Raw genomic sequence first — 27,150 nt, 5'->3', positions numbered from 1 at the left:
ATATATATATATATATATATATATATATCTATAATATATGAGTGGGGCCCAACGCACATTTCTTACACAGGAGCCCCAAGCTGTCAGTGTCTGCCCCTGAATGATACTGCTCTGTTCTCACAGTAATTTTAATAATGCAGAAAATATGTGCAGAACACCTATGCAAATCTTTAGGCAGCCAAGTTACCTGATTGGTTAAGAGGACCCCGCCCCTCTTATACTCTGCTGCGCTGCTCCTCTGCTTCTTTCTTGATCTGGTGAGCGGCACTGGTGGAGGTGAGTGATCCTCTGCTGTGGACGCCCCCCATACGGAGACGTTGGGCTGCATGTGGTGCTGGGGCTGCTTGTGCTCGGCTGTGCAGAGATGCAGTGTGCTCGTACAGTGCTGGTTGTATGGAGCCGTGCATGTGATGGTGCATTGTTAGGAAAGTGCCAGCGCAACAGGGTACAAACACTGACCTGCAGGTCTCCCTCCTCTGAGATCCTGACAGCCGAGCTTAGGGATTGCTATAGATGCTATTCCTTCTGCTTCACTTTCCAAAGCATCAGTGTATAGTGTGTAGCTGAGAGTCTGCTCTAACATGGAAGATTCTCTACCAGCAAACTGCATGAACAGTAACTCCTAATACATGGTACCTGAGGACCCCCAGGAATTGCCTCCAATACATAGTGTTCCAGGAGGCCCTAACGCCTGTGTCCCCAGCCCCACATGTAATGGCAGCAAACAGTACAGATTGTCTATGTAACTCACTGCTATAGAGAAAGCAATTCCTAACCAGGGGTAAATCCTCTGCCACAAGTACTGTATGGGCTCAGGTATCCCACAGGCCGTTCAGCAGGGATTCCCCTCTACAGGTAAACTCCTGTTTTCTATTCTGCGTGTTTTTTTTTTTAAATGGCGCTCTAGGGGCCTATATACACATCCAACGAAAGGCGTGATCGGTGTGTATTCTGGGGCGTCCCTCTGTACAGACCAGAGGAGATTAGGAAGCAGTGATAATCATGACAGATCCTCTCATATGTTCCTAAAAGATAAAGAACCGAAAAGTGATGTTGTGGATCTTGTGTAGTAATTATGTAAGAGTATGTGTAATACTTATGGGATATGCTATACTACGGTTGGGATTAAAGAGTTATTCCCAAAATAGTATATTACCCCAAATCCATATAAGGGATCATTTACTGATAGCTGGGGGTCTAACCGCTTTGATCCCCAGAAAAGGGCTTTGGACCCAGGATCATGTAGACCACCTTCACAAATGGAGGGGGAAATGGCATGCTCAATGCCATTCATGGCTGGCCTAGTTTTCAGGACTGCTGGAGGTCCCAGCAATCAGTAAGGCATCTGCTATCCTGTGGGTATGGACTCCTATCCTGGGAATAACAAATGTCCAGTATTAGCAGAGATATGAATGAAGCATGTCTATCCAGTCTCATTGTCATAGGCGTCTGAGCTTTATATGTTTTGAAATAGGCCCAAACTGTGCCAAATTTATCAGGATGGCATTATATATTTGGCACAACTAAATTGTGTGGCTCTTTTAATCAATGCCCCTTTTCTAGACCATTTTCATATTTCTCACAGGAGGTGTAAAAACTTTCTACAACTTGGCCATTTTACTGTAGCAGAGTGAAGTAGCCATGCAGTGAGCAGATGTAAAGGGGTTCTGACCTCACACTCGTCACCTCACCAGTCCACCTCATCCATAGCTATAAGCACGCACATGTCTACTGTTCTCAGGGAAGCTGCCAAGATGTTTGTGTATACACAAGACTAACCTGTGACTTTCACTGTGGCGTCGGCCACACCCTGTTGATGGGCATTGTGTCTGGCTATGAAATTGAATGGTTCTAATTGTCTTCTGAGCTACTCTGAACTGAATTTATAAACCATGAATGGTGAAAGTCAGTTGTATCAACTATCTCAAACTTCCATTGGCAAAGTGAATTTATTGCTAATGTGGATTCCTATTTCAATAACTTCTATGTCTAATAATCCATTAAAATACTATATACATTCTATACACATTATATAGATAAAGGTATTGTGACCCATACATACACCTGCAGGAGCTGTTGACATCTAATTGTTAAAGGTTTTGTCCTGTCTAAAACTATCTGTGTGACTGCAGACTTGGGAATCCTCACATCTCAAGAAGTGCACGCTGTGTTGATTTTCCAGCAGCGTGAGCGATCATGTGACCGCAAGTATATGATATACATACTCGGCCACAATCCAACTAAACTGTTTCCGACCTCGCTCAGTACACTTGCATTGAGCTAGGCCGTGCTGGGCACGCCCATCTGGTCTGATTGTGGTCTGAATCCTGACAGCGTGCAGTACTCTCGATGTGAGGATTCACATGTCTGCAATTACATAGTGACTGCAGACTTGTATTTTTAGAATTGGCAAACCCTTTAATCCATAGGAATTAATATGGAGGTAGTCCTCTTTGCAGTTTAACAGCTCCCACTCTAATTTTTATAAGATTTTGGAATATTGGCTGGAATTTTTGCTCCAGTCATCTAGAAGAGCATTTGTGAGGAGAAACACTGATTGTGAATGGGGGAACCTGGCCTGCAGTCCTTTTTTCTTTTTTTTTTTTCCTGGTTTGATGGAGTGGAGGTCAAGGCTCACCAGATCTCAGACTCCCAACCTGTACTACGGCAGACAGAAGCTTTAGCATTGAGCCACGGACTGCACTACCAAGTATCAGGATTTTTCTCTGCCTAAATATCTAACTAATATTCCTTTCCAAGCATATTGTACTGGTACATAAAAAATATACATTTCTATATACCTGATAATTCTCTATCAGTACATCTTTCTATACCTAGTCAATTTCATCCGATACACATACATTTATATATTTGTTAGTACATTATAGCCAAATGCCCAAAAATAAAGGCTATAGTAGGTAACCCACTTGGACGCTCTCCAGCATTTGTATATTTCCTACAAGAGACTGAGTCGTAGTCCATTTATATTTAAATTACCAAAATTTATTGAAGTACAACAGAACAGGCAAAATTCATAACATCGATATAAAAAAGTTAAAACAGGCGAAGACCACTAAAGTATAACGGGCGTGGGTGGTGTCCTTAGTATATGTAAAGGAGTTGTTAAAGTAACTGATGTCACTCTATTCACACATGGCAACACTGGCTAAGATACCAGTGGATAATCAAACTGTCACCACTGTATGCATCCACCACATCTAAACCGATTATGGAACAAGTAATGAGGTGTAAGTGCATACAATCAAAGACCCCAAATTAGTATAGATCAAATACATCTGCCAAGTATGTAACACCTTTATATTTCTGATAGGAAGAGTCACATATATCAACATATACATAGTGTGCTACAAGGTGTAATAAGGAGAGAGACAGTCCTAGTTAGGCGAAACCACCTTATCCACCATGAACCCATGTGGACCAGCTTAACCAGCAGCCCCAATGCGCGTTAATATGCAAATTGCAGCACACACATGAGGTGGCAAACCCAATTAACATACAAGTGTATTTTATTTTCTAGTGGCACTGGCATGTGATAAATATACACCTAGGTGAGAAGGATGTAGTCCTGGCTTCAAAAGAATTCTCGCCCCAGGGCATCCCTGTTGGCTCCACAGAAGCCTGCAGTCTTGCTGGCACAGATATGAAATATGGAAGTTCTATGATTCCAATAAGAATGGGACACATATTTTTAGCGGCAGGGTTAGCTAAGAAACAATACGCCTAGTTTTCCGTAGCGGTGAGCCCCTCCGGTGAGCTGTGGCGCAAAAGTACCAGAATAACTGACCACAGCTATGTCATGTGTAGTCTCTGAGGAAAGGTAAATTCGTAATAAAGAATATGGCGTCACTTGCAAGCTTCTGCGATCAACCAGCGATAAGTTATCCTGGAAGTTAGAGATTTTAATAAAAATATGAAGACTGGAGCCCAGCCCATGTGATGTCATCACAGGGGGTGTGTGGGGGGTCCCCCCCCCTTCGACATAAAAGACCCAGCCGAGGATGGGTCAGTACTCATTGCCGGGAGGTATATATTCTATAACAAGGGGTCAAGTTCGCTGAACGGGCATTGGAGCTCCTCCCCTCCAGCTAAACTGAATCATCTGTGATCTTTAGTAAGTTTGTCTTTAATCCCCTTTTATGCATGGTCTCACCCCCAGTGTAGTCTACCCCAGCGCCCTGTGTGATGAGCACAGCGTCCACTCTGTTGCCTGTATAGATGAATAGTAATAAGCCGGCAGCAGCCGTGCCGCTCTGCTGCCAGCTTATTACTATTTGTCTAAGTAGACAGCAGACCGGATGCTGCGCTCATGCTGATGACCAAAACCGTATATAACTGACATACTATGTAAGGTCTCGAAGTCCAGTTGTAATGTGTATGTATGTGATATGTATGTTTAGGTTTGTCCGATTGTCTGCATATTGATAGCCAAAACCATATCTAACTGCCAGTGTATAGTGACTTGCAATTTTTTAAGGCGTATACTGAATATTCCAGGGTGACACCAATTGTTTACTATCTACTACGATAAATAGTAACTTTAGTTTTTTATTGAACGGTTCATGTATGGTAACTATTAGCAGAATCTTAAAATTCACATCACGCATTGTGACTGCACCAACAAAACAACCATTCTGATTATTGGAACTGATTTTCAGTCATAGAAAATTCAGCAACAAATCTGCTGCACATTTATTTATCCTTACATCTGTCTGTACCGCAACACAATCCCGTCCCTTAGGCTGTGTGCGCACGATGAGTTATTGGTGAATTTTTGCTTCATCAAAAATGCAGCATCTTACAGTTACAGGGAAGTGGATGGGATTTATAGAAATCTCCTGCCCACTGTGTGTGTGCATACAGTGGTGGCCAAAAGTGTTGGCACCCCTGCAATTCTGTCCCATAATACTCAGTTTCTTCCTGAAAATGATTGCAATCACAAATTCTTTGGTATTATTATCTTCATTTAATTTGCTTGCAAGGAAAAAAACACAAAAGAGAATGAAGCAAAAATCAAATCATTGATCATTTCACACAACTCCAAAAAAGGGCCGGACAAAAGTATTGGCACCCTCAGCCTAATACTTGGTTGCACAACCTTTAGCCAAAATAACTGCGAACAACCGCTTCCATTAACCATCAATGAGTTTCTTACAATGGTCTACAATTCCAGCAGAGCATTCTTCTTTGGCAAACTGCTCCAGGTCCCTGATATTTGAAGGGTGCCTTCTCCAAACTGCCATTTTGAGATCTCTCCACAGGTGTTCTATGGGATTCAGGTCTGGACTCATTGCTGGCCACCTTAGAAGTCTCCAGTGCTTTCTCTCAAACCATTTTATAGTGCTTTTGGAAGTGTGTTTTGGGTCATTGTTCAGCTGGAAGACCCATGACCTCTGAGGGAGACCCAGCTTTCTCACACTGGGCCCTACATTATGCTGCAAAATTTGTTGGTAGTCTTCAGACTTCATAACGCCATGCACACGGTCAAGCAGTCCAGTGCCAGAGGCCGCAAAGCATCCCCAAAACATCAGGGAACCTCTGCCATGTTTGACTGTAGGGACCGTGTTCTTTTCTTTGAATGCCTCTTTTTTTTTCCTGTACACTCTATGTTGTTGCTTTTTCCCAAAAAGCTCTACCTTTGTCTCATCTGACCAGAGAACATTCTTCCAAAATGTTTTAGGCTTTCTCAGGTAAGTTTTGGCAAACTCCAGCCTGGCTTTTTTGTGTCTCGGGGTAAGAAGTGGGGTCTTCTTGGGTATCCTACCATACAGTCCCTTTTCATTCAGACGCCGACGGATAGTACGGGTTGACACTGTTGTACCCTCGGACTGCAGGGCAGCTTGAACTTGTTTGGATGTTAGTCGAGGTTCTTTATCCACCATCCGCACAATCTTGCGTTGAAATCTCTCGTCAATTTTTCTTTTCCGTCCACATCTAGGGAGGTTAGCCACAGTGCCATGGGCTTTAAACTTCTTGATGACACTGCGCACGGAAGACACAGGAACATTCAGGTCTTTGGAGATGGACTTGTAGCCTTGAGATTGCTCATGCTTCCTCACAATTTGGTTTCTCAAGTCCTCAGACAGTTCTTTGGTCTTCTTTCTTTTCTCCATGCTCAATGTGGTACACACAAGGACACAGGACAGAGGTTGAGTCAACTTTAATCCATGTTAACTGGCTGCAAGTGTGATTTAGTTATTGCCAACACTTGTTAGGTGCCACAGGTAAGTTACAGGTGCTGTTAATTACACAAATTAGAGAAGCATCACATGATTTTTCCAAGGATGTCAATACTTTTGTCCACCCCCTTTTTTAGGTTTGGTGTGGAATTATATCCAATTTGGCTTTAGGACAATTCTTTTTGTGTTTTTTTTTTTTCATTGAAGACAAATTAAATGTAGATAATAATACCAAAGAATTTGTGATGGCAATCATTTTCAGGAAGAAACTGAGTATTATCTGACAGAATTGCAGGGGTGCCAATACTTTTGGCCAGATATATAGATAGAGATATAGAGATATATATATATATATATATATATATATATATATATATATATATATATATATATATATATATATATATATATATATATATATATATATATATATATATATATATATATATATATATATAATATTTTACTCAGTGTAAACTGACCTGCAGCACGGGCTTCAAATCCACATGTCAATCTCTCTTGCAAGTACGTGCAGATTTTTCCCATAGACTTGCGTTAGATGTGTAAAGGCCGCAGGTAAAAAAATGCACAGGTGTTTCTAGTGCATTTCTGTGGCGGGAACACATTATAAAAAAGAAGTAACCTTATTTACTTAATGGGTGCAGAGGATCTGCAACATCAAATGCTCCCCAAATACTATATAATTGGTTTTATTACAATAGACCTTGTCAAGCATCTATAACACTTATTTAAAAAAACTTGTATATATGTATATTAATATAATTTTTCAGCTGTGTTCTGACTATTCTCCACATCTCATCCTTGCCTCTATCTTTTATTTTTGTTTTCATTTTAGAACAATTAATCATGGCTGATAAACCATTACTTCATTACTTTTGTGGACGTGGAAGAGCGGAAGCTATCAGGTGGCTGTTAGCGGCAGCTGGTGTAGAGGTTTGTAACAGAACTGACCATTTCAATGTTGAGGAGTATATAACACCAAGAAGGAAGAGTCATAGAATTATGGAAATCACAGGATGGATAGACATGTTAATGATATGCAAATGATGAATAAACCTCTCAATTCATTCAGTATCAAGTATGATTGCCATGCTCAGAAATACATGCATTTCTATACCTTGACATGCCGTTCAGACACTGTGTGATTTTACGCAGCGCGAAAGCGCAGCTGCGTAAAGAATTGACATGTCAGTATTCGGTCAGTATTTTTTCTCAGGAGTTGGAGCCAAAACCAGGAGAGGAACAGAAAAAAGGTATAATAGAAACAAGTCACCAATTCTGCATTTATCACCCACTCCGGAGGAAAAAATACTGACCACATACTGATAGTGGGGCTGTGGCCTAACATGAGGTAAATGCTCAAAACAATGAACATATGGGTTTCTATGTAAAGGCAATTAGCTGTAAATGCGTTCAGTATTATGAGCGTCTCTTAACAACTTGAGATTTCCAAAGACGCCAAATGGTAAAAGAGGCAAGCTGATCGTTCTTCATGCGTCTTCTGAAGATATACTCCATACTTTTATAATAGAAGTCAATAGGAAGACTCAAAAGATGCCTGGAATTCTTTGAGGATTTTTACTTGAAAAATGTTAGTTGTAATAAAGAAAAAAGAAATGTTAGTTGATTATTGAATGTCGTTAAAAAAAAAAAAAAAAAAAAAAAAAAATTGGAAATGCTATTAAATAAGTTGATATATAGGAGTTTTTCTAATATCCAAAAAAGGCAGTCACAAAAGTTGAAAAATTGCTCAGGAAACTACCAAAAAAACCCCGCTAGATAAAATTCCTCCATGAAAAAGAAATGCGTTTTCTTAAGTCTTCCTCATGGAAAAATTCAGACGTTGTATGCACACACTAAAGTAGTGTTTCCCAAACCCCATCCTCACGGCCCCCAACACATCATGGTTTCAGGATTTCCTTAGTATTGCACAGGTGAGACCCTGTGGCAGTTTGATGCCTTAATAATAATTCAATCACCTGTGCAATACTAAGGAAATCCTGGAAACATGACGTTTTGGGGGCCTTGAGGACTGGGATTTGGGAAACATTGCCCTAAGTCCACATTTACATGTTGAGTATTTAATCAGTATTTATAAGCCAAAACCAGGAGTGGGTGATAAATACAGAAGTGGTGACTGTTTCTATTATACTTTTCCTCTGATTGCTCCACTCCTGATTTTGAAGTGAATGAATTGCTGACTTTTAGTTGATTCCTGTTTTTAAAAATCTGAAGCGGTTAACAGAAGCATAAGAAAAAGGAAATGTGCATTGCTAGTCACTTTACATTGCAGTGCATTTTTTTTTATTTTAACACTCTTTTGGAATACAGAATTCCTGAAAAAAATGTCGTGTGCACATACCCTTGGAAGGTTTTTGCTTGCTAACGTAGATTTGGGATATATTCACACAGCTTTATTTATTTTATTTTTTGAGACCTATAAATCCGGCATAGTTTAAGAGAAATCCACTCCCGGTCTCAATGAGGTTTTTGATGGCTTTTCTCGCATGATTTTTGTTGTAGCTTTTCGACTTGACAATATCAAGTTTTAAGTGGATTCCACAAGGAACCTGCATCAAAGGATGGGCATATTGGAAAAAAGCTTACAAAAATCTTGCTGTATGAGCAGCATTATGGATTTCCCATTAAAGAGTGTTTGAAACATGTTTCATAGGGGTCTTGAAGTGAATTCACTTAAAATCCCAACTAAAAAATCTCTTGTGTTGAACAGACCCATAAAGAAACTAATTGCTATTATACGTTGTCTTTTGTTTTGACAGTTTGACGAGAAATTTTACAGAACAAAGGAGGAATATAACAAGCTGGTTCAATGTAAAGTATTTTGTTTTCCAGTATCATGATACAGATCATAAAAGTGTAAATGGAACATTATGGGGCCATTTCAGCAAAGCTCTTATGCCACATAAGTGGTGTAAAAAGGTTTGAAAAGTTGCAAAAATTTGCTTAATGCAGCGTCTTGCATCAGCTCCGCCAATTTGTATGGTGTTGAGGAGGAGACTAGACAGGGCGTGTTCTTTGGCACCCATGATTTTCATGAAGTGTCAGTTTTTTTACATGAGAAATGCTACTACAATTAACCGGTTCCCGACCGCCCACTGTAGATAAACGTCGGCGCTTGCTGGGCTCTGTGCAGCGCCGACGTTTAAAAACGGTGGGTGGTCTCGCAGCGCTCAGGACCCCCAGGGTCCTGCAAGCGCTGCGATTCCGGTGCAGAGCGTTAGCTCTGACAGGGAACATCATCGGGACCTGATTAGATCAGGTCCCAGTGATGTTAACCCTTAGCTGTCTTCTATATGCTGCGATCTATAGTGATCGCAGCATATAGGAGACAGCAGGAGGAGAGGGGGTCGTCAACTTACCTCTCCGAAGACCTCCGAGTCCTTCCAGGACCTGGGGTTGCTATGGCAGCTGGAGGTCACATGACCGCCTCCAGCTCTGCCATATATGGTGTCCTGTCTGGCTCAGCAGCAGCTGTAGCCAGACAGGAGACTCTGACTGAAACAGTCAGGGAAGATCTCATGTAATGTAATGTAATGTAATACATGTCTATTACATTACATGAGATCAGTGATCAGAAAAATAAAAATTAATGTCCCATACAGGGACTAAGAAAAAATGTAAAAAAAATTTTTTTTAGACTATTAAAAAAAAATCACAACATAAATATAAATAAATAAAATATTAAACCAATAAATCCGTATATTTTTACAAAACCAAAAAAAGTACACATTTGGTATCGCCGCGTCCGAAACAACCCGAGCTATAAAACTGTCACACTAATTAACTCCTTCTGTGCACACCGTAATAAAAATAAATAAAAAACGGAGCAAAAAATGCTTTTTCATCATATCGCCAAACAAAAAGTGGAAAAAAATGCGATCAAAAACAAAATAGAAATAAAAATGGTACCGCTGAAAACGTCATCTTGTTACGCAAAAAAAATGCCGCCATACAGTTCCATCAGCCGAAAAATAAAAAAGCTATAGCGCTCAGAATAAAGCAATGCAAAAAAAATATTTTTTTCTATAAAATTGTTTTATTGTGTAAAAGCGCCAAAACATAAAAAAAAATACAGTAAGTGTAGTATCGCTGTAAACGTACTGACCCGAAGAATAACGCTGCCTGATCACTTTTACCACACGCAGAACGGCATAAAAAAAACCCTCAAAAAACAATTCCTGAAGTTTGTTTTTGTTAATTTTACCTCCCAAAAAACGGAATAGAAAGCGATCAAAAAATGTCACATACCCAAAAATGGTACCAATAAAAATGTCAACTCGTCCCGCAAAAAACAAGCAGTCACATGACTGTCAGCCGAAATATGGAAAAATTATAGCTCTCAAAATATGGTGATGCAAAAACTAGATTTTGCAAAAAAAAAGCGTCTTTTAGTGTGTGACAGCTGTCAGTCATAAAAACCCGATATAAATCTGGTATCTCTGTAATCGCACCGACCCGAAGAATAAAGTAATCTAATCAGTTATATCACACTAGGAACGGCGTAAAAAATAAATAAAACCTATTCTTCACCTGCTACTGATTTGTTTATGTCCCCAAAGATCCCAGTAAGGCTCTGCCCACATTTATCCTGTGCTCTGCGCTGAGCACTTACACCAGAGTTTCCGTGTAAATCTCTGAAATACGTGATTCAGCCAGAACCCATGACGGAAGATTCCCTGTAATGAGGCAGATATAGGCCACTGTGGACGCCATCTAGCCTGGGATCCCACGGTGTCATTTGTTTTAGGCGTGCATAAAAGTGCGGTTGGCCAGTTTTGTGCACTTCTGAAAAAAAGGACACCGCTAAACAGAGGCCAGACGGTGTCCAGAGTAACTCTGCTGCCTCATTACAGTGAATGGATCCTGCAGGGGTTTCATCTGAATTACATCACTTGGAAATTTAGATGGAAACACCGATGTAAGTGCTCAGCCTAGAGCGCCGGATAAATGTTATGTAAAATGTTCCCAATAAAAGCTTCAACTCAGTCCTCAAAAAAGCTAGTCCCCACTCAGGTCCGTCATCTGTTAAAAATATAAGGGACTTCCAAGTTACTGGTAGCAGAAAGGCTCTGGAAAAGCAAAATGACCCTTGCCCCCCAAAAGAAATTCAGAAAATTTTGTGCTCCCAAATCCAAATGCCTATTCTACAATAATTTGTTCTCCAATTGTCAAATAGCACTCTGTCCCCCCCCCAGATCTCACCGTATGGCTAAGCAGTACGATACAGCGACATATGGGGTATTGACACTTTTAGAAGAAATTGTGTGACACATTTCGGCACCATTTTTACCCATTGCCCTGTGTGAAAATGTAAAATCTGAGGGTAAAACATTTTTTTGTGGTAAAATATAATTATGCTTTTTTCACTGCCCAATGGTATAAATTTAAAAATTAAATACTCACTAATTCCCTAGATGAATTCCTTGAGAGGTGTAGTTTACAAAATGGGGTCACTTGTGGGGGTTTCTGCTGTTTCGGCATGTCAGCGACTCTTCAAATGTGACATGGTGTCTGCCACCTATCCCAGCCAACATAGCGCTCCTTTCTCTTCCGAACCCTGCCGTACACCAAAGCAGTGGTTTTCCCCCACATATGGGGTATCGGCGTACTCAGGAGAAATTGTACAACAAATTTCATGGTGCAATTTATCCTGTTTCCCTAATTTTGCATTATCATAAGGGTATGAAAAACATTTTTTTATGGGAAAAATGTGAAAATTTTATTTTCACGGCTCAATATTATAAACTTCTGTGAAGCAGCTGGGGGTGCAAGGTGCTCACCACACATCTAGATAAGTTCTCTAAGGGGTCTAGTTTCCAAAATGGTGTCACTTGTGGGGGGTTTCCACTGTTTAGGCACATCAGGAGCTCTCCAAACGCAACATGGCGTCCGCTAATTATTCAAACAAATTTTACATTCAAAAAGTCTAATTGCGCTCCTTCCCTTCCGAACCCTGCAGTGCGCCCAAACAGTGGCTTTCCCTCACATATGGGGTATCAGCACGCTCAAGAGAAATTGCACAAAAAAATTTGGGGTCCATTTTTTCCTGTTACCCCTGTGAAAATAAAAAAAATTGGGTCTAAAGTAACATTTTTGTGAAAAAAGTTAAATGTTAATTTTTTTTCTTCCACATTCCAAAAATTCCTGTGAAGCACCTGAAGGGTTAATAAAGTTCTTGAATGTGGTTTTGAGCATCTTGAGGGGCGCAGTTTTTAGAATGGTGTCACTTTTGGGTATTTTCTGTCATAAAGACCTCTCAAAGTGACTTCAAATGTTTTGTGGTCCCTAAAAAGAAATGTTTTTGTAAATTTTGTTGGAAAAATGAGAAATCGCTGGTCAACTTTTAACCCTTATAGCTCCCTAACAAAAAACCATTTTGGTTCCAAAATTGTGCTGATGTAAAGTAGACATGTGGGAAATGTTATTTATTAACTATTTTGTGTGACATCTCTCTGATTTAAGGGCATGAAAATTCAAATTTTGAAAATTGCAAAATTTTCAAAATTTTTGCCAAATTTCCGATTTTTTTTCACAAATAAACGCAAGTTATATCGAAGAAATTTTACCACTATCATGAAGTACAATATGTCATGAAAAAACAATCAGGGGAATACGTTGAAGCATTCCAGAGTAATTACCTCATAAAGTGACAGTGGTCAGAATTGAAAAAATTGGCCTGGTCACGAAGGCAAAAACAGGCTCTGGTGCGAAGTGGTTAAAGACTGTAGTTACATTTCAGGCAATGCCTATGGAGGCGCCACTCAGAAAAAGCCCCAAACTCATAGTGGAGTGTGCCTCTTAATGAATTTGGTGTCTCTTCTACTCAATCACGACTAGTGTACCGTGATCATGTGTTACACCTCTTGATGAATCTGCTCCTATATTTTTACCTTGTATACATAAAATTGGTGTACTTTGCATTTTTTATCTAAAATCTTATTGTAAATTTATTGTACGTCCATACAAATGTTAAAGGACCACCAGGCCCTTTATGTTGGATGATGCGTTACTGCAGTGCAATGACTACTGCTTTACCCATGTGAAATGTTTTGGGCTTGTTCACATACTGCGTTTTTGCCACAGGAAAAAAAGTATCATTTTACAGTATTGCTGCACATACCTTTTTTCTGTTAATAAACCTGGTAAGTCTCTACATTTTATGGTCAACATAGCTGGAATGGTTTATACTGAAATTGGTTAACCCTGACTAACTTTAACAGCTGCAGTTTTTTTTCCCTTTACAACTGTGAACTTTGTATTTTGAGATTTATAAAGTAGTTCATCCCATATATTTGGCTAGGTTCTTCATACGTATGTATTCATAAGAAATGCTGTGGAAAGATGACAATGATATCACTGCTGTCGGGATTTCTACTGCGTTCTATAAAGAAATAAAACCCAGGCAAGGGTTCTGCTCCTTTTAAATAGAGGTGCAGTAATACTCACTCCTTCAGAGCAAACCATAACAGCACCAGACTTGGATCAGGAAAAAGGAAACTTAATTTGTCTCACACATATGGGAGTTCCAAGCGTCCATATCATTTTCTTATGAAAAATCAGAATTGATCATAACTGAAAGGAGATGGAAACCATTTCAGTCACGGCAATCAAAAAAATAGCACTGGGGCTAAATTCACAAGAACATATTCCACAGTCCATATACAGACTGCAAAGCCCAGACCAACTGTGGGTCTCCTAACTGCCTCATAGGCACCTTACAATACACTTTTATTCCTGAGGATTGTAATAACTCGGTTGATTGGAAGTGATAGAACAGTTGACCATAAGAACTGTAAGCCCCCTTGGCTGCCTGGCTCCATCCCTGGAAAGCCCTGGTGGCTGCCTGGCTCTATCCCTGGAAGTTCTCAATAGCAGAATTTGAGTTCTAATAAGACCTGTACAAATTGCCTGGCTTCTACTGGGTGAAGAATTATTTTACAAAGTTGCACATGTTGGTTTTGTAAAGGGATTTGTGTCATTCTGTAAAAAAGGAAACAAGGTGGTATTGCATTCTGACCTTCACCTAGAAAATAAACTCTTTAAATCTTTACATAAAACTGGAAACAAACCTACATTTTCGCCCGGGTTCAGAAGGCCGCATTTCATGGTCCACATATGGACACCAGTGCCTAGACTAGCTGTTGGCACCTCGAGCCAAATTACAACCTAGATGTGCCTAAGAGGCTGCTAGTTTGGGTCAAGAGTCCTGTCGTCAGTCCAGACATTGATCATATACAGATCGTACAATACAACTGTCTGCACCCGACATTACTTTTTTTTTTTTTTTTTTTATAACTACAATTGTGCAGATTTTAGATGACTTTGCGGTCTTCATTATGTAGGGTCAGATGGGTGTTTCCTGCTATTCAAGATGGGGAATTGTCTTCATGTGAACATGTTCTGCTTTGTGGCTGTTTCTCAATAGCTTCATCACAGCTGCAGGCTGTTGGAATGCGACCAAATGAAATCTGAGTGTCAGTGGAATGTGCAAAAAACAAAAACCAAGCTGCCTAATCCATGGAGGCCCCACCTCGCATCTTACAGGGCTTATAGGATCTGCAGCTAATATTTAGTGCCAGACATCACAGGACACCTTCAGAGGTCTTGTGGCGTCCATTCCTTGATAAAGACCGGAAAGGTCAAAACGTCACTTGCTTTTCTCGTGTCTGGAAGAATAAAAAAGGTGGGGTGTGTGTGTTTTGTTCACCCCACACTGGAAAAAAAGTGCAATAAACGTATCAAAACGTATCTTCCCCAAAATGGTGTCAATAAAAACCTCAGCTCGCCATACGAATAATAAGCTGGCAGAGCCCCCATTGACCAAAAAAATAAAAAATGGGTCTTAGAAAATGTCAGCACGAGAAACTTATTTATTTTTTCACTACTTTTATTTTTTTTTATCATTCATTGTACTGACATGCAGAACAATTTTGCTGGGTCAATTTTCCCTCATAATGAACGCTAAACAGAACCCCCAAAACATGTGGGATTTTTTAAAGTTATTTTTAATTCTGTTTTTATACTCCTCTGAAACCTGTCATAAGCCAAGAATAGGGTTAGTGGGAGCCATGCACAAATAACCTTACCAATCGTAGTCATTCATCACCCTTTCTGGCCCTGCACCTACTAAAAGGCCTCCTTCACAAGTCCAGATATTTGTGTGCACCTATATGGCAACCGTGTGCCGCATCAGGATAACACGTACTGGCGCTTGGAAATCAGCGGTACAGTTAGTGCTGAATGCTGCCCTCATAGTCCCCTGCCTGCGCTGCTATCAGCACCAGCAGGGGACCATGATAGTAGTAGTCTGCTCCTGCTTTCTCCAACTGTAAAAATAAAATAAATCCTTACTCGCCTGTCCTAAGTGTCCCCCTCTGTAATCCATGCGACCACTCACACCAAGGAGCCGGGGAGAATGACTCCTGCAGCAAGCGGTGTCCTGTCACTCACTGAGCTCAGCAGGAGCAGACTACTACATTCATCATGGTCCCCTGCTGGTGCTGATCGCAGCGCTGGCAAGGGACAATGATAAGGGCAGCGTTCAGCACCCGCCACATGGGAACAGCTCTAATTGTACCACGAATTCCCAGACACTGGGACATGTCACATGGATGTCATCAGTGTGGAATGTTTTGCGACCTGTGCAGTGGGTAAAAAAACGGACATGTCAGCGTGTTTTGCCCACAGACACACTGTCTGTGGAAACACTGAGATGTGCAGACCCATTAATTTAAATGGGTCTGCGTGTGTATGTGTGTACAACCACACGTACTGGAGACACTGACGTGTGAAAGAGTTCTAATGTATAGGATCCTTTAATCATACATAACTGGTAAATTGCTTTGCTGGCCTCTGGATATTTCTTGCTATTCCAGATGGGAGTTGTATTCATGTGAACACGTTCTGATTTGTTAGCTGTTTGATGGCTGCAGGCAGTTGGGTGTAAAGCAGCTCCCAACAATCACGTCACAAGGAGCAAGTCGTGAATTCACTGCATTGTAGGGGTGAGCACAAGGACCCTTCCAGAATAAGCAACCTAGGAGCCCAATCACATACAGCGTGTAGCACAGAATCTCAGTCAATATTTTGGGGTTTTCCTTTCCTTACCGATCTTTAATGGTTGAGGAAGAAGCTCTCCTGAAATATCAGACAGGTGTGCAGACGCTCACTCCACATTGCAGCATCTCGGCATGGTGACTATCTGGAAGTTTGCTATATTAGAAGCCCTGTGCTAGTCTCATTTAGTGTTGGTGACAGTTTATTAATCTATTGTATTAGCTTTTTTTGCTCTGGATAGTGTTTTAATTTTGATTGTAAAGCCACGAAGAACTTTTTTTTATTAAATGCAATGACACTAAAAGATGCCTCTTATTATTCATTTAAAGGGGTTCTGTGGTTTGGGGGGAGAATGGAAACTCATCTTCAGATGTAATTTGTTTTTAAAAATCAAACTGTACTTTACTCTTCTTCCAGGAGTCCAGCACTGAGCCTCCACCGCTGCTCCCAGTGTCTGTTGTCTGCAGCGCTGATACCATGTCCGCAGTGCTGCCGCCCATACCCGAGCTGGGTGGCACTGCCAGAGTTGCATCACAAGCTCATTGATTGGCTGCTGACAATAAGGCCTCATTCACACATCAGTATTTTTGATCATTTACTTGTATGCCAACCAGGAGTGAGACAAAACACAGAACAGGTGTCAGTGTTTCAAATCTAGTTTTTCTCTAACATCCACTCCTGGCTTTGGCATACAAACAATCTGGATCGGTGGTAGAGACTCAGCTCTGGACCTGTGTAAACGTTCAGTATTTGTAAGCCAAAACCAGGAGCGGGTGATAAATACAGAAGTGGTGACGTGTTTCTGTTATACTTTTCCTCTGTCCCACTCCTGGGTTTGGCCTCACAGATACTAGGTGAAATACTGATTGTGGCATTGGGCTATGTGCACATGGTGTCTTATAAATTCCAGCGTACCTGCTGAGTTTTTCCTCCAAAAGGAACACTGGCGGTGTTTTTCTTGGTGTCTTTTCTGACCTTTTTTGCGGTGCTTTTGCAGCTTTTTTTTTTTTTTTCCCTCGTAATAGTGAGTGGCCATCAAGCAGAAGCCACCAGAAGAATGAACTGGCCACTTCTTTTAACTGCTTTGTGGCGTTAAGTCTGAAGCGATTAAAAAAAATTCAAAAACATATTCTGGTATGTTTTTTTTTTTTCCCTCTCTTGCTGTTTTCAGGTGGAATTTGTCTGAAAGACTACTGTGTGCACATGCCTTAAGCCTCAGAAATCGGCATCAGAATATACACAGTACAATGACATTGCAAATTCTTATTAGTGTGTAGATCACTCCTTTTGGGAGCCACAATATCTAGATGTCCCTCCTGCTGGTTACTCTCTTGTTCTTTCCTAAGCGAATACTAATGCATTCCTTTTTTTTCCTTTTAGCTGGAGATCTGATGTTTGGCCAAATACCAATGCTGGAAATAGATGGGTTGAAACTTACCCAAACTAAAGCCATTCTGAATTACATAGCAGGAAAGTATAACCTGTTTGGAAGTGACCTGAAAGAGCGAGCCTAGTGAGTACATTCACCTCCTAACTCTTGGATGGTTGCCTTTTCTTATACATGATCATCTCTGTATTGAGGCTGATATTTACTGTGGACAATATTCTAAGCCTGTAGTGCCAGTCGTATTCCACCCAATTCCTCCCCCCTGACAGTTTCCTTGTGCCCTAATAGTTTGATCCATTATTATTTCCATTTATTTCAAAATTAACCCTTTATTGTGCCAGCTAGTTCCCCCTTGTCAGGTTTAAAGCGGTATTGTCAAGGTTGACTGTTATCCCCACTTCATTCACATGGGCAGGATCGGTGGGGGGTGGCCCAGTAGTCAGACTCCCAGTGATTGGGGATAAACTTCCCCAATCTCAAAGATGTCGAATAACTTCCACACTTATATTCCCCTTTTAAGGGCTCTTTCACATGTCCATGTTTCCAGTATGTGTGGTGACCAGTTTCCACACGTATTGGAGACACTGACACACGCATACCTATTCAAATGAATTGGTCTGTGCACATGTCAGTGTTTCCACAGACCGTGTACATATGTGCCACACGCTGACATGTCCACTTTTTTTTTTTTTTTTTTTGCGGATACACTGTACGCAAAACGTCCCACACTGATGACATCCATATGTCATCAGTGTGACACGGACCGGCACCTGGGAATCAGCACTACAGTTAGCGCTGTTCCCAAGCGCCGGGTGCTGAACCCTGCCCTCATCATAGTTCCTGGACAGCACTGCGATCAGCACCTGCAGGGACAATGATGAGGGTAGTGGTAGTCTTCTCCCACAGTGTCCACCTGTAAAAATAAGAATAAACTAATAAAATCCATATACTCACCTGTCCAGAGATATTCCCCTCTGTAATCCTCTGACGCCGCAGAGCCAGGGAGAATGAGGTGCACTCAGGGAGTGACAGGACACTGCTTCTGAGCTCCGTTCTCAGTCCCTGCACGCTGCAGCGGCTCATTCTCCCCAGCTCCTCTACATCAGTGGTCAGAGGATTACAGCGGGGGACACCTTGGAGAGATGAGTATATGGATTTTATTTTATTCATATTTTTACTTGTGGATACTGCAGGAGCAGACACTACTACCCTCATCTTGGTCCCTGCTGGTGCTAATTGCAGCACCGGCAGGAACCATGATGAGGGCAGTGTTCAGCACCCGGCAACAGCGCTAACTGTAGCGCTGATTCCCAGGCGCCGCTCCGTGTGATCCTGATGCGGCACATGGTTGCCACACGTGTGACACACATGGACACACGGGACATGGATATCTCCGGTACCGTAAATATACAGACGTGTGAAACTGGCCTTAGGCAGCCCTATCATCCCTAAAGGCACACGCATACATTCCACCTCCTCAAAAAAACAAACGCTAAAGACACTGTTAGGCTGTGTTCACACGTTTTTTCATTTTTTTAAATTTTTTTTTCTGCAGCAAAACCTGATCTCTTGCCAGGAGATTGTTCAGGATTTTGCTTGTTTTTTGGTGCGTTTTTTTTCACTGTCCTTTTGTCTTTTATGCATGTACATATAGTTCAGTGGACAAACAAATCTTATTCTGGTTTTGCCACAAAAACGCTGAAACATTTGTTTTTGGTGTGTTTTTTTTCACCACCCATTACTTCCAATGGGTGAAAATGCTGAAAGAAGTGACACGCTCTATTTTGCAAAAAAAACATGCAAACCACAAAATCCTGATTAAAAAACAAACAAACCATGATGTGTGCATGAGATTTCTGGAATCTCATAGACTTTGCTGTAAAACGCAGCTGAATATTTGCATAAAAAAGCTGAAAAAACCATGGTGTGAACATAACCTTCGAGGCAATAAAACTGTCAATCCACCACTTAATACTTTAATTCCATGTGGACATTGCTTGAGGTTATGTGACAAAGCCAGCAGTGATTCTTCTGGATTCTCTTCTGTTGCATCGTTGGTATGGAGATGAGGTGGATCAATCATCAAATACTTGGCGGTCCCGATATATACACACGGCTTGGTTCACTCAGTGTTTCACCCTTCTTTTTCTGGCTTGTGCTGCCAATGGAAAACTCTGCCACTGCATAGACATATATTATAGCACCCCATTGTAATAAGCCCTGTGGCCACTTTTCATTATATGCCTCTGCACGAAGTACTGTAGTTTACGATGATATTTTGATGAGAGCAAAAAATGTCCTGTCATATGCATCAAGGGCAATGCTAATACCTAATGCCATTCCCTTAGGCCTCATCCAGACGTCTGTGGTTTTCAGACTGAACACATACCTGTTAGTCTCTGGAGCTGTTCACATGTCCAATGTTTTTGCGGACCGTGTGTCCGTCTTGGATTGGCATCTCAGATCAAAATTACCTGTACAAGGCTATGGATCTGTGAAAATCACAGACCGCACATGGATCTGTGTTCAATGCATGTGCTATTCAAGAGTAACATTGTAATGGATAGGAGAAGCTTTGTAAAAAAAATTTTCATGCATGACAATCACTGTTAAACTGAAACACTGATGAAAATCTGATCCAAAGCACTCATGACACCAGGACAGGTTTTTTTTTTTTTAGAAAAAAAAAAAAATCACGGACATCAGACGTGCTCGATTTATTAATGAAGCACTCCCAAGTTCGTTTTTTTTCATTAAATGCGTGTATGTGCATGTAATGTAGTGAGTATGTTACATACATATTCACCTAACGCTGCTCTCCGGTGTCCATTCTACTCTTCTCAGTGACGTTGCGGCTGCGCTCTGCGTGACCCAGAAGTGGCTTATACAATGCAAGTCTATGGAGCATCAGAACAAGGCACCATAGGCATTCGTTGTACAGAGCCTTCCAGCTCACGCATAGTGAGCCGGCTAGTCGCAATTCAGGTGACCTCACCAGATAGAGCAGCAGTAGGTGAATATATTAATACACCACACTATATTACATGCGCACACACACTTAATGAATAAAAAACTTAATGGGAGTGCATCTTTAATGAATCGAGCACCAAGGACTTCTGGATGCCGCCGGTCTTGATGAATTGGGGCCAAAATCTCTACACGACAGGACATTTGCAAGACCTACTATCATTAGATCTTCTCCTCAGGCATTGGAAATGTGATCCTATCTCGGCCTCCAAACAAGGCATAGGAAATGTATTTCACACGTTTAACATTCACTAACTAAAGTGTTTTTTTTTTTTTTTTTTTAATTCAATTACCTTTACATCATATTAATCACTTGCACAGTTAATGTGGTGATGCTTAGTTGAGTCTTCACCATGACAATGATGGATCTGAAGTTTCAAGTGCCAAAAATATGGATATAACTTGGTGCATATTGAGGGCAGTTGTATGTCTCCACTATGTAATGTGAATATTTATCTATATAATATACAGATCGTTTCCCCTTTCTTGCCTTCCAGTATTGACATGTATGTTGATGGAGCTACTGATCTAATGACACTGGTCTTGTCCTACTTCTTCCTCTCCGATTGTGATAAGGAAAAACAAGTAAATCTAATGAAGGACCGAGCACATAAAAGATACTTTCCCGTGTTCAGTAAAGTAAGAAAGTCACTTTTTTTTACCAGTTTTATTAACACTTTATTATAGGACCTGTGGACCCCATTGTCCTTCATGTCGATGTCAGTTTTTTTAAAGTGCTTGGGCATGATTTAGACATTCCTCAAAAGACCAATCGAAATCTGTAAAGCTGCCCTGGTATGTTGCATCAATAAGGCCAGCAGTGACTCTGTGATGACTTTGGACACAACGTTATTGAGGTTAAGTCAATACACATGGCTGTCAGGGACTGGTGGTGAACAGTGGAAGGGTGCTGGAAGCGTCTTTTACTCATTTATTACCGGTTAATTGGCTTTGGGGGGAAAAACATCGAAGTCTTGGGTTAAGCCTTTAAAGTGGCTCTTCCCCAGATTTGACAATATAACTTGCATACATTATTCAATAGATCTTGTATGCCTGTACTTACTGTAATTAAAAAATTATGGCAATCTCTTTTGTAATCCTGAAATTAAAATTACCATTTTATGATTCCAGCTCAGGAGTGAAAGAGCTCATGAGCCTAAATAAATTCAGTTTACACCCATCTAGCCTGATTGACAGCTGCAGCTTGTCCTGAGCAGTATGTGATCATCAGCAGGATGGAGGAACTGTTAAAAAGGTCTGGTGGATGGAGACTGAGTTTAGACTTTCAATAAGGATTATACAGCCATTCTGACATGAATGAAGTAAGTACACCAGCATAATCAGGATTAAGAGATCCACTTAATGTATGCAGTTTGCATTGTGAAATCTGGTCTCCAATCTAAATGGATTATATAGCTGTTCTCTGATTTCTCATTGGAGACGAGAAGAATCACATCTTTATTAGTGATGCGTAAACTTGCTCGGATAAGGTGTTGGGTGCTAACCAAATATCTTCAGCGTGCTCAGATAATATGTTCACGTCGCCATGTCTTAAGGCTGTTAGGCAATCTTTGCATGTGTTGCGGCTGCCTAACAGCCGCGGCAATGCGAACATATTTGACGAGCAAGCCGAACATACTCGGTTAGTACTCAAGCGTGCACCCAATAACGCCTTATCCGAGCATGTTCGCGCATCACTAATCTTTATGTAAGACAAAGTTGTAACCAACTTTGTCTGGAGCTACATTAAAAATTTCTGTGCACTGTTACAAGAATGGGTATGATAGAATTAAAAGGGTTGTCCACTACTCGTCCAACTCTTGAATCCCTGTTTTCGCCCAGTAAAATAATAACACTTATACGCCCCTCCAGTGCTGGTGCTGTTCAGCAGTGTTGGCAATGGCTTTCCCCAGGGTCTTGTGACATACGGGAACCCTGGGAGACACACTGCTGGAACAATTGTGGCACTGGAGTGGAGTCTACTTGCTCTTTACTGAGAGGACACATAGGGATTCAGAGTAATGGACAACCTCTTTAAAATTTGAAGCTAGATGATAACTACTCAAATTAGGAAGAGTGAACAGCCCCAGACTGGTGAATTTTCTCACATATTTGCAGATGTGGTCACCAGGGTCCTAAAGGCCTTGGACTTTGTAACAAGTCTTGTATGAACTTCACGGTTTGTGGGATTCCAACAGGCAGAGCATGATCCCGCAAGCATGTGTGGCCTTCCTTACTGTGAAAGCGCGAGATGGCTCTTTGCATTTACCAAACTGTAACTGCTCTAGTGATGCTACCTTCTTATAAGGTAACCGTTTAGTCAAGTTTATTGCAGTGCTGGGTTAGTACAAAGTGTGATATTCATGTTTCACAGCAAGGAAGGCACCGAAGGGTTGTGGGATACCAGCCTACATGCAGGGACCACACAACCTGGAAGTTTGGACCCAACACTTGCTAGAAAGTCTGTTCCTTTAGGAGGGCATTAGGGTCCCTTGTGACCACTTTTGCTAATAGGTGATAGTTTTAAAAATCACCAGTTTGAGGCTGCCTATGCTTTTCTCAAATAAAAAGTCCAGCCACAGACTACTGACAGATAATCTGTAAGGAAATGTACCATTAGACTCTTGATATTTTAGGCTCTCGAAGATAAGGAATTCTTAGTTGGAAACAAGCTCAGCTGTGCAGATGTTTATGTATTGGATACCATTTTATCACTGGAAGACTTTCATCCTGACATCCTGCAGAACTTTCCTAATTTACAGGTAAGTGTGTAACAGAATGAAAGACAACTATTTTATAAGATAATGTAAAAAAAGAATGCAATGAATTGAGAAGCAATCATGTTCAGTTCATGTTATTTCAAGGAAAATTGTAGGAAAGTCTCTCTCATGAGAAATCCCCCATAAGAGTATGTGCCCACGATGCAGAATTGAAGCAGAAAGTTTCTGCATGTTCTTGGCAGTAAAAAAATGCTTGCGGATTTTACACGCGTTTTTGACGCGTTTTTACATGCTGATTTGACTTGCGTTTTTTCAAATGCATTGGGACCTCAAATCCACATGCAGAAACGCACAAATAATGGACATGCTGCGGATTTTTCCGCAAGAAAAATCCGCTGCGGAAAATTCCACAGCATGGGCACAGAACATGCAGATTTTCATTGGGAATCATGGGGCACGGATTACCAAGTATTTTACAAACTTTTATGCTGCGGAAATTCCGCAGCAAAAACGCTTGAACGCATAGTGGGCACACAGCCTAACAGTCCAACGAACCGCTGAGCGGTAGATTCACCTCCTTATTAAATGGAATCCGTCTAATGTTTTCCCTAGGCAAGCAGAGGTACTGCAGTTAATTTTTTTTTTTCTTTTCAAGATTATTATTATTTTTTTTTTTTTGCTTGATTTTCTATTGCTATGAAAATTCTTTTACATTCCTATACAAATTGGCTATGCAAGTGCACAGGTGGCGGTTCAGTGCACTTGCAGTCCTCGGCTCATCTTTACTTCCCACGCTCATGATTGACAGTGGAGACAAAGGCTCTGCTGCTTAACATCTCTACTTGCCTAGGGCAATTTTTACTGATTCCTTTTAATGTGCTTCTACAGTCAGAATTCCAAGTATCATGGTCCTCATCTCATCCATACAGTTCCTTCAGCCACAGTGTACACATATTACTGCTGTAGTTTGCTAATATTTTTCAGGCTGCTCCAAACATGCCTGCATTTGGTTGTGCAGAAGCTTTGGTTTAATGTTGCAATTCTAATGTATTTATGTATTCGTTATTCAGGCTTTTAAAAAGAGAACCTGTGAAATCCCAAATATAAAGAAATTCTTGGAGCCAGGAAGTAAGAAGAAACCAACGGCTGATTCCACCTATGTAAAGACCGTAAAGGAACTTGTCTTCAGTTAATGACTTACAGTTCAGTTGCATGAAAACTTGTGACTTACTCCATGTGAACTTTATGTTTACACCCTGGAAGTCTTTTCACGTGATCAATCTCGGGCAGCCACATTTTCTGTTTGTTACTTTTTAGAAGCTATTGTTAATGTACATTACTTATCGCTATTTCTTCTTACATGTTGCCCTCTGCAATATCGGATTATGTAATGTACTCCATCAGTCCTTCAAGTAAAGAATTGATTAAAAAAAAATTGTAGTTTGTATGGTTTTTCAGTATAAAATTCCATTATCATGATTTGTCCATTTCTACAATGCAATCTATACATGTCTTACACTGTAGAGTAGAAAAATGGTATAGGATTCAGAAATTATATTAGAGAATGTGTAAGCCATATCTGGCTGAAACTCATTCAAATCCATGGGTGTGCAAAAAAAAAAAAATATATAAAAAAAAATCTGATACCATACTGTGCCATCGTATCGCATCAGTGTTTTTTTTTTTTTTACAGATGCATTGCAATTCTGTAACATAGGAAACTGTAAATGGTCTTGTAAATTAACTGCTGCTGTAAAACAAAACAGTGCATATGGATGTGAAGTGAGAAACTGTCCTGAGTTTTCTGGATGAAACTTTGATGCAATTTTGTTTTCATATGTGAGATTGTGAACTGAAGACCTATTACCAGCCATGATGGATGAACTGAACAATCAAAACAAACAAGACCTTATTGTATAATTTAAAGGTCTAGTCTCCCTTGGAACCTGCATTATTCAGAGATTTACAGATGCATATGTTCAATCTGAGTCACCCACATCTGTTGAATGGGTTCTCCCATGAAGAGAAGAGAGCTGCGTGCATGTCCTCCATGTTGATGTGGCAGCCACATCTCCAGAGGGGTTGCAGAAATAGGTGTAAATATCACATAAATGGCCATGGTGGAAAAAACACTTCACATTTTTTTTTTTTTAAGTAACACAACAGATACTGTACTTTTAGTCAAGAGTAATTATTACAGGCATTGTCCAGTCACCATTTAGATCTTATCCATAGGGTGGGTCATCAATAGAGCAATAGGGGCCAGGCAACTAACACCCTACCGATCAGCTGTTTCCTCCAGAGGCCATTGGATGTAAATGCTTGAAATTGCACTCCAGAACCTAGTCCTATTTAATATATAGGAGCTATCACTTTGAATAGGAGGTGATTTGCTACATCAAAAGGAGCTATGCTCTTTAACCGTTATGTGTTTATGTCCCACTGCTGGTGGAGCAAATAACAGCTGATCTAACTGTCAGACCCCCCACAATCTCATATTTAATTGCTCCTAATTGCTATGTACACTGGCCCCGTTTCTTTGTTAGTGATGCACATTGCATCACTAACAAGCTGTTTTCATGAAAATTGGTGGTATTATGATGCTTTTCTAACATTTTATGTACTTTATCCTACCTGCTCATATTCAGTCATAGGGGTGTGATTCTCAGATTGTCAAGGGTGGGCGCCACATTGTCAGTGCTGTCGCCGCCCATGACATTTGAATACTGCTCCTGTCAAGTGCGACGTTTGTGGGGCGCATTTGCATTTGCACACGTTGGGCCACTGGTTTGGTGCGTGTGCACTGAGGTTGTGATTACCAGCTTCAGTGCTCACACGCTGTGACCGCACGATACATTGCGCACACGCCGGGAGCCACAGGTCACAGCATGTGCGCACTGAAGCTGGTAATCACACAGCCTCAGTGCGCACACGCCGGACCAGCGGCCCGACGTGTGCAAATGTGCATGCGCCCCACAAACCTAGCACTTGCGAGGAGCAGTATTCAAATGTCATGGGCAGCGCCAGCACTGACTGAATGCGGCGCCCGCCCATGACTGAATCTTAGGGGTGTGATTCTAAAGACTGAATACAAGCTGGTAGGACAAAGTATATAAAACATCATAAAATCATTATACTACCACCAATTTTCATGAAAACAGCTTGTTAGTGATGCACATTGCAGCACTAACAAACCAATGGGGGCCGTGATTATAGTAACTAGGTCGTGACAAGTTCCCTTTAGCAATGTATCCCATGAATAAGTCTTCAATATGGTGACCGAACAACCCCTTTTAAAAATAAATTAAATAAAATTCACAGGATTCCTCTTTCAAGTGTCTGCGACTCAAAGAATGCCAGATTACCCCCAAGATCATGAGCACATACTGTACCACCCAGCAGGAGGACTGAGTGCTATTGAAACATTTTAAAATAGTTTTTGTTTGTCAGTGTAATTTATAAAGAACTCATTCAACGCAGTGGAATGTCTGTATAAACCCCAGACAAGCTAGGTCATCTGGCAAACAGAAGCGACTCCTGCGAGAGGACCCCCCGTCTATTACAGCCTTATGTCCTGTTTGGGCATATACACATGAATGACTTGTCAAACTCCTAAAGGCACAGTGACAGAGTATTGCAGGATCAGAACAGGGACCTAGACAATAACAATAGGATAAGCAGGTTAACTTTACTGAATGGGATAAAGTAGTCTTCTCAGTTT

The 27,150-nt window shown here is 40.9% G+C and overlaps 1 protein-coding gene across 1 annotated transcript; it reads left to right on the top strand.

Moving 5' to 3' along the window:
• Positions 1-172: 172 nt before the first annotated feature.
• Positions 173-24,864, top strand: LOC141259433 (glutathione S-transferase 3-like). The gene is made up of 7 exons (XM_073675399.1): positions 173-276; positions 7,054-7,151; positions 8,999-9,050; positions 17,676-17,808; positions 21,207-21,348; positions 23,346-23,471; positions 24,500-24,864. Exons 2-7 carry the CDS (start codon positions 7,065-7,067, stop codon positions 24,620-24,622), a joined length of 663 nt encoding a protein of 220 aa, XP_073531500.1. The 5' UTR covers positions 173-276; positions 7,054-7,064; the 3' UTR covers positions 24,623-24,864.
• The last annotated feature ends 2,286 nt before the right edge of the window (positions 24,865-27,150 follow it).

This window comes from Phyllobates terribilis, unplaced genomic scaffold (genome assembly GCF_046119375.1).
Source record: "Phyllobates terribilis strain yellow unplaced genomic scaffold, ASM4611937v1 Scaffold_3__8_contigs__length_932513732, whole genome shotgun sequence".
In the NCBI taxonomy this organism is placed as follows: Eukaryota; Metazoa; Chordata; class Amphibia; order Anura; family Dendrobatidae; genus Phyllobates; species Phyllobates terribilis.
The sequence above is the reverse complement of the archived record's forward strand: the minus strand, read 5'-3'. Positions and strand labels throughout refer to the sequence as shown.

Coding starts and splice junctions, on each gene's coding strand:
- LOC141259433 (XM_073675399.1), top strand. CDS start 7,065: ATGGCTGATAAACCATTACTTCATTACTTTTGTGGACGTGGAAGAGCG. Junction 7,152..8,998: donor TAGCGGCAGCTGGTGTAGAG/GTTTGTAACAGA, acceptor TTGTTTTGACAG/TTTGACGAGAAATTTTACAG. Junction 21,349..23,345: donor ACTTTCCCGTGTTCAGTAAA/GTAAGAAAGTCA, acceptor TTGATATTTTAG/GCTCTCGAAGATAAGGAATT.